The following is an 8,384-nucleotide window of genomic DNA, read 5'->3' as shown; positions in this document are numbered from 1 at the left end:
TGATATCCAAGACCAAGACTAAGTAAGGGCTATGTAATAAGCCTTGAATCCCACTGTTTAAGAGGCAGAAGATTGCGAGCCATCCGTCATGATCTATTTTCTACTGAACATCTATCACATATGTGACCAGTGTAAGGTATGACTGTGAAATCAAGGACTACTCTAGAATGAAAAAGCCTTTTAAGAGAAATAGGCCAGGCACAGTGGCTCAGGCCTATAATCCCAGCACTTTGGGAGGCCGAGGTGGGCAGATTACTTGAAGTCAGGAGTTCGAGACCAACATGGTGAAACCCCGTCTCCACTAAAATACAATTAGCTGAGCATGGTGTGTGCACCTGTAGTCCCAGCTACTAGTGAGGCTGAGGTGGAGGAATCGCTTGAACTCAGGAAGCAAAGGTTGCAGTGAGCGGAGATTGTGCCACTGCAGTCCAGCCTGGACACTGCAGCAAAACTTTATCTAAAAAAAAAATAAGAGGGAAATATACAGGGAATACAGTACTCTTGAGGTCTCTAAAGTCTAGTTGTCCCTCCTTTGCACCATAGGTACTAATCAAAAGACAGTATCCAATCTGACATGAATGCAGTCTACTGGCCACTGCTGGTGCTCACTCCAGGAAAGTAAAAACATACCTTGCCATACGAGGTCTTAAATGCTGCTTTAATTTTTTGCCTCTGATCATTAGAACGGTTGGCCACCACATCCACAATTGCCTGTTCGTCTGTCCCTGGAAGAACCACACATGTTTAAGTAAGGACAAAGTATGTGCTAGGTGCTCCCTGAGGTCATCTCTCTCTCTCTTTTTTTTTCTTTTTGAGATGGAGTCTGTCACCCAGACTGGAGTGCAATGGTACAATTTTAGCTCACTGCAAACTCTGCCTCCCGGGTTCAAGCAATTCTCCTTATTCAGCTTTCCATGAAGCTGGGATTACAGGCATGTACCACCACGCCCAGCTTCTTTTTTTTTTTTTTTTAAGAAGAGATGAGGTTTCACCATATTGGCCAGGCTGGTCTTGAAGTCAGGTGATCCACTGACCTTGGCCTCCCAAAGTGCTGGGACTATAGGTGTGAACCACCACACCCAGCCTGAGGTCATCTCTTAGAATATTTACAAGGCACTAGTCACCAGATTAAATTCAGGTACTTGCACCCAAGCTGACACAAACGCTTCGTTTATGATATAAGGTTTCTTTTTACTTTAGAATTGATCACTTTACCTTATTAAAAAAAGATAAAAATTTGTTTTCCTTACCAAAACCCTTCATTGCCTTACGGAGAATTTCTGCATCTCTCATAGCATCGAAGTTGGCAGCTGGTCGGATAGTTCCTTGAGTGCCCTGAGTCATTGCGGCAGGCTGAGAATAAAAGGCATAAAATCCAAGTCAGCATTTCCAGTAAGTTTCTAATGAGGAAATGTAAAGACTTCCCCAGACATCACTCTGAAGTACAGAAGGCCAATGTTTGGGTTTCAGGGCAAGGATATGAGCATTTTATTAGTAGGGCTTATTCTGGAACAGACAGGAAAGACCTATCCCCTCTTCAGGACAGATTTTTCTCCTGCCAACAGATAGCCAGACACCAAACTTCCAGGAGAAAAGATGGCCAAACTTGTGAAATTAAAGTCACAATCTTATGGTTTCCTTTTCAGTAGAAAAGTAAGGAAAAAAAGAGATTGATCCCTGAATAGTTTAAATCAAACAATGTTCGATTTAAAAACAGAAGAATATAAAATGGCTTTAGTGAAGTAGAACATAAGTGCCCAGTGAGATTTCAAAGCAGCAATATAATTTTAGTAATATCTCTTAATTTCCTATATGGACCCTGATTATTATACATGAAATAAATCTATGTGAAAATTTCAAAATCGCCATTTGGCAAATACCATGGTAGTTACTATTTCAGGCAAGAATCACCAATGGATGCTAAAATTGGGTGGCAAAAGTATAAAGAAACAGGATATTTACATAGTTTATAACGTTACAGCAGAGAAACATTGCAGGCACCACCTTAAACAAGTGATCAAAATTAATTATCACCAGTAGTGGAATAAGTCAACAAGAAGTGCCTCCTGATATAATGCTCTGGGGGCACAAAATCATTGATGTGGTATTCTTGCCAAAAAGGCATGACCTGGATTTAACCATGAGGTAATATCAGACAAACCCAAATTAAGATATATTTTACAAAATAACTGACAGTGTTCCTCAAAAGCATCAAGGGGATGAACAACAAAGACTGAGGAACTATTTCAGATTAAAGGAGGCTTAAGAGACATGACAATAAATATAGCATTGCATTCTGGACTTGACCCTGAATCAGAAAAAGGACATCACTGAGAGAACTGGTGAAACTGAAATAAGGTCCATAGGTTGAGTAACAGTACTATATCAATGTTCTTTCCTGATTTTCATCGTTGTATTGTATTTATGTAGGAAGTTAACATTTGGAGAATCTGAGTAAAGTGTATATATGAATTATTTGTACTATTTTGCAAGTCTAAAATTATGTCAAAATTAAAAGATAAAACTTTAAAATACAAAGCTATGAAATAATCCAATAGCTTTCATCTATTTTTTATTTTTTAGAGATAAGGTCTTACTCTCTTGTTCAGGCTAGAGTACAGTGGCACAACCATAGCTCACTGTAACCCTGAATTCCTGAGCTCAAGCAATCCTCCTGCCTGAGCCTCCTGAGTAACTAGCACTACAGGCACGTGCTACCACACCAAGCTCATTTTTTTACTTTTGTAGAGACGAGGGTCTTGCTATGTTGCGCAGGTTGGTCTTGAATTCCTGGCCTCAAGTGATCCCGCTGCCTTGGCCTCCCAAAGTGCTAGAATTATAGGTGTGTGCCCAGCCATATAATTCAAGAAGTTTCTTAGGGTATTCAAGTCAGGGCTTAAGAAAGATAGGATGAAGACGATACTACATTACTTTTTTAAAAAAAATTTAACACATTTCTTATATGTCTGAATGTTGGCCTAAAATAAACATTACTGTTGTAAAATAAATGTTTTCATTGCAGAAAATACACACACATTTTATTTAATCCAATACCTCCCAAAATATTATCATTTAAACATGCAATCAATACCATTTCAAAATGTAAGATGATTCAATTGCTTTTTAGGCAACTGAAACTGTATTTAAAGTTATACACATTGACTACAGCAGTATGCCAGCACTTGTGGGGGCAAAGCAACTGAGGAGACGAGAACAAGACCATCTTGCAGCAGCTTTTCAAGATAACACTTTTATGGGTCAATAACTCCTCCCACTCATATGTATTTTTATTCCAACATTTTCTTCTACCAGTAAGCTTTAGCATCCATTCTCTACCAGTTTCTAAGTTAGGGCTATAAGCAGAGAATTAACAAATATTCCTATAGTGGTATAAAAAAAAATCTAAAATTATTCTGTTTGTAGCAAATATTCAAGAATAAAAAAAAATTTATAAGCCTTCATGTCTCCAGAAACTAAGTTTCCTTTGATGTAACCACTGTCACTAAAATCCTAAATAGGACAGAAGCTATTGTTTCTAATACAATGGACTAGATAAACTAACCCTCAGGGTGTACTGTTTAATGATTCTTATTTTCTGTCATTCTCTTTTGCAAAAAAAAAAAAAAAAACCAAAAAACTGATTTCATATTTTATCTGTAGCGTAAAATTTTTTTGATGTATTTATTCTCTGTTGAAAGTCTAAGTTTGAAGTAAATTTTCATGAATATTATCATCTTCCAGGCATTCAACTGAATTCAAAGAAATCAGGATCTGTGTTCTTGAGGTTAAAACTCTAAGGAGATTTCTCAGCACAATCTGCTACCAGAAGTTCTGACCTTTGATATTCCTCTTTGATGCCCATTTGATTCCAACCTTCTTTCTGAAAAACTATCATAGGGCTGGGCACAGTGGCTTATACCTGCAATCCCAGCACTTTGAGAAGTTGAAGCAGTAGGATCGCTTGAGCCCAGGAGTTCGAGACCAGTCTGGGCAACAAAGCAAAATCTTCGTCTCTATAAAAATTTTTTTAAAAATTAGGTGGGCATGATGCTGTAGTTCCAGTTACTCAGGAGGCTGAGGCAGGTGGATCGCTTGAGCCAAGGAGTTCGAGACCAGCCTGGGCAACACAGCAAAACCTTCACGTCTGCAACAAATAAAAAAAATTAAGTGGGGCGTGATGCTATAGTCCCAGTTACTCAGGAAGCTGAGGCAGGAGAATCACTTGAATTTTGAGGCTGCAGTGAGCTTTCATCACGCTACTGTACTCTAGCCTGACTCAAGCAGGAGAGTGAGATCCTGTCTCAAAAATAAACGAACAAAACAACAACAAAATTATCACAAAATTAGCAAGCTGGATCAATCAGGTGAGGTAAACTGGCCCAACTACCTATCTAAAACAAATTTTTTCTTTGAGAAGGTGTTTTGCTCTTGTTGCCCAGGCTGGAGTGCAATGGCATGATCTCAGCTCATTGCAACCTCCATCTCCCGGGTTCAAGCAATTATCCTACCTCAGCCTCGTAGTAGTTAGCACTACAAGAGTGTGTCACCATGCCCAGTTAATTTTTTGTATTTTTAATAGAGACGAAGTTTCAATGTGATAGCCAGGATGGTCTTGATCTCTTGACCTCCACACCCAGCCAGACAAAATTTTTTTACACTTTCCCTGATACACACAGACACATCCATACTTACATCAACCAAAATCTTCCTGAGGACTTTCAATGACAAGGAGCTCACCTCTCACAGGGTAGCTTATTTCACTTCCATATAAAAGTTCTTCCAAGGCCGGGCGCGGTGGCTCAAGCCTGTAATCCCAGCACTTTGGGAGGCCGAGGCGGGTAGATCACGAGGTCAAGAGATCGAGACCATCCTGGTCAACATGGTGAAACCCCGTCTCTACTAAAAATACGAAAAATTAGCTGGGCATGGTGGTGCGTGCCTGTAATCCCAGCTACTCAGGAGGCTGGGGCAGGAGAATTGCCTGAACCCAGGAGGCAGAGGTTGCGGTGAGCCGAGATCGCGCCATTGCACTCCAGCCTGGGTAACATGAGTGAAACTCCGTCTCAAAAAAAAAAAAAAAAAAAAGTTCTTCCAAAATCTACCACTCTGCATTCTATTAACCTCTACCTATTGGTTTTAGTTCCAGCTTAAGGTGGTAATTGTTACATAAAGTAAGTTGCATACATACATGTGCATGACTTTTACTGTTTTATGCTTAAAAATCATTCATATTGGCCAGGTGCGGTGGCTCACACCTGTAATCCCAGCACTTTGGGAGTCCCAGGCGGGCAAATCATGAGGTCAAGAGATCGAGACCATCCTTGTCAACACAGTGAAACCCCGTCTCTACTAAAATACAAAAATTAGCTGGGTGTGGTGGCACATGCCTGTAATCCCAGCTACTCAGGAGGCTGAGGCAGGAGAATTGCTTGGACCCAGGAGGTGGAAGTTGCAGTGAGCCGAGATCATGCCACTGCACTCCAGCCTGGAGCCTGGCGACAGAGTGAGACCCTGTCTCAAAAACAAAAAAAACCATTCACACTCAGTCATAAAATGATTTCTCTAAAACTATATGCATGCTTAAACTAAAATCCAAATTTCCGTAACAAAAATGATTAACTACAGGTTTATAGTATGATTGGTAAACAACTTCAACAATGAAAAATAGGACTGAAAGCAACTTACTACATGCTTTGGAAGAATATCATTTACTGATTAGCAAAGCAGCTCTGTATAAGAGAAACCACTGGTCTAGAAGGCAGAAGATATAGACTAGAATCTTCTCAACCTTGTCCTTCACTAGTTGTGTGGCCTTAGACAAGTTTCTCAACCTCTCTGGAGCTAACATGCCTCAAATCAGGAAAGTGAGCCAAAAAAAAATCACTAAGGTGTTTCTCTTTCAATACTATAATCCTTCTCCTACCCCAGCCTAAAACAAACTTGAAATGCTAGATATTCATGAATATCCAATACAGAAATCAATTTAAAAAATCAAGAGTAAGCATAGAAGTATACTGCTTATTATGTTCCTAATAACTTGCGTAGGCTATAAATAAATTAACAAGGCTCTAATGCCAAAAATAGATTGTGAAGCAGGAAAAAAAAAAAAAAAAAGGCAATTTAAGAATAAAATTTAGGGGCCGGGCGCGGTGGCTCACGCCTGTGATCCCGGCGCTTTGGGAGGCCAAGGCGGGTGGATCACAAGGTCAAGAGATCGAGACCATCCTGGTCAACAGGGTGAAACCCCGTCTCTACTAAAAATACAGAAATTAGCTGGGCATGATGGTGCGTGCTTGTAGTCCCAGCTACTTGGGAGGCTGAGGCAGGAGAAATGCTTGAACCCAGGAGGCGGAGGTTGCGGTGAGCCGAGATCGTGCCATTGCACTCCAGTCTGGGCAACAACAGCGAAACTCCATCTCAAAAAAAAAATAATAAAATTTAGGATTAAAATAAGAAGCCAGGCCAGGCACAGTGGCTCATACCTGTAATCCCAGTACTTTGGGAGGCTGAGGTAGGTGGATCACCTGAGGTCAGGAGTTTGAGATCAGCCTGGCCAACATGGTGAAGCCACATCTCTACTAAAAACACAAAAACTTTTCCAGGCATGGTAGCAGGCGCCTGTAATCCCAGCTACTCACTTGAACCCGAGAGGTGGAGGTTGCAGTGAGCCGAGGTCATGCCACTGCACTCCAGCCTAGGTGACGAGAGCAGAGCTCCATCTCAAAAAAAAAGAAGAAGCCATAGGGCCAAGATTGGATATATGGGAAACTCTGCAGCTACTGAGAAAATCCACTCAACAGACTTAACTGGCTACCACGTCTAAAGCCCTACCAATCATTACAGGAACATAAAGATCAAACAGACAGCTGAGCCCTTAAGGATGTAGTGAGAGAAAAAGTACATGAGAATCAGAAACAAAGGCACATATATAGGACCTAGTGATTAGTGAACATTAGAAAACCTTACTCACTTCACTGCTATAATCCAAAGAAACAGGAGAGAAAACAGGATAGGAAGGAAAAGATTCTGTACTGATCTGAAAAAAGAGTGAAAAGTTATAAGGTAAAAATGGGAAACGAAACCACCCTACATAAATCACTGTCAGAAATACTAAAACCAGCCACCCAAATTTATAGGTATAACTGCTGGTAAGGGCAGGAAGAAGAAAAAGATCTAAAACCAAGAGCCCAGGTGCATCTGTAGGATAAAGTTATGAGAATCATTACCTATGAGAAGTACCTATGCTTGTCTTCTCAAAGTCATCAGGACACTATTAAAGCAGATAGACCAAAGAAAGTATGGAGTCTATCACAACCAAAGATTAAAGTCTTCCATTACTATAATGGACCATTTCCTCTGATTCATGGAAACCTCAGCAAAGGAATGGTTCCTTCTTTATCTAGCTACCTAGACTGAGCTTAAAACGCAGGAACAAAATACCTGACTAGGGTAAGTAGGCTGTCCTCCAGGATACTGAGAAGGCATCTGTCCTCCAGGAAAGCCACCTGTATGTTTAAAAAATAATGATATAGCAACAGGTCTTATAAGTTTTAATTTTTCAAAACAGCATTGATGACTATGAATATGGAAACATACAAGAACATTCACACTATGATATTCATGAGGATAATTTTAAAAAATATTATACTTACTGAATTTAAAACCAACTTTGGTCAAAAAAACCTTTTTAATATTCCATGTTCTACATAAGATCCTCACAAATAATACTTTTTCACACTTGAGCCAGATTAAATTCTGATTCCATCTGGAATGGTTGTCAGAATATAGTTCTGGAGGTGGTTTCACTTGTGGTACAGGAGTGGGCAGAGAAGTTCCTGAAAGCTTCCTTTTTGGCTTTGGGATAGATTGTTTTAATAGAAAAAGTATGACCTTATCTCTATTTTACCGATTAAACTTTTCCATCAATATATTTCATAAAACCATTATTTTTAAAATTATAGATATATATAAACTTTTATTACAGATTATCTCAAATATAAACTAAGTTTTCTCAATGGCAATTTAAAAATTCAAAATATGATGATACTGTTTTTCTCTGGATAGCTGGTACATACCAGGTAGTGGGACCTGTGCTGGACCACCTCCATAAGACTGTGAAGGTGGCTGTGGATAGCCAGAAAAGCCTGCTCCACCTGGTGGGACTCCAAATCCATGGCCTGGAGGAACAAAAGAATAGGTCAATAAACTATATTACAGTTCTCATGATTGCAGAAAAAACTTTAGAAAAATGTTTCTTGTTAACAGTGGAAAAAATATGCTATTAATGCTATATAGCAGTCCCTTTTAATCTAGATTCAAAATGTCAATGTCTCCAGTAAAAAAAAAAAAAAAAATTAGCTGGGTGTGGTGGCACATGCCTGTAA

The 8,384-nt window shown here is 39.6% G+C and overlaps 1 protein-coding gene across 4 annotated transcripts in view; it reads right to left on the bottom strand.

Moving 5' to 3' along the window:
- The window catches only part of ANXA7 (annexin A7), a 37,356-nt gene that overhangs the window by 12,589 nt on the left and 16,383 nt on the right, over window positions 1-8,384 (bottom strand). For 3 of the 4 annotated variants that reach the window (XM_017519536.2, XM_017519537.2, XM_017519535.2), the window contains exons 4-8: window positions 8,076-8,186; window positions 7,441-7,505; window positions 6,971-7,036; window positions 1,251-1,353; window positions 631-725 (exon numbers count right to left, since the gene is read on the bottom strand). In XM_017519536.2, coding sequence (XP_017375025.1) covers window positions 631-725; window positions 1,251-1,353; window positions 6,971-7,036; window positions 7,441-7,505; window positions 8,076-8,186 — 440 coding nt within the window. The remainder of the gene's footprint in view (window positions 1-630; window positions 726-1,250; window positions 1,354-6,970; window positions 7,037-7,440; window positions 7,506-8,075; window positions 8,187-8,384) is intronic. The other variant, XM_017519538.2, reaches the window with a different exon arrangement.

The sequence above is a fragment of the Cebus imitator genome, unplaced genomic scaffold (genome assembly GCF_001604975.1).
Source record: "Cebus imitator isolate Cc_AM_T3 unplaced genomic scaffold, Cebus_imitator-1.0 Scaffold755, whole genome shotgun sequence".
Classification (NCBI taxonomy): domain Eukaryota; kingdom Metazoa; phylum Chordata; class Mammalia; order Primates; family Cebidae; genus Cebus; species Cebus imitator.
This window is presented reverse-complemented; position numbering and strand designations above follow the sequence as displayed.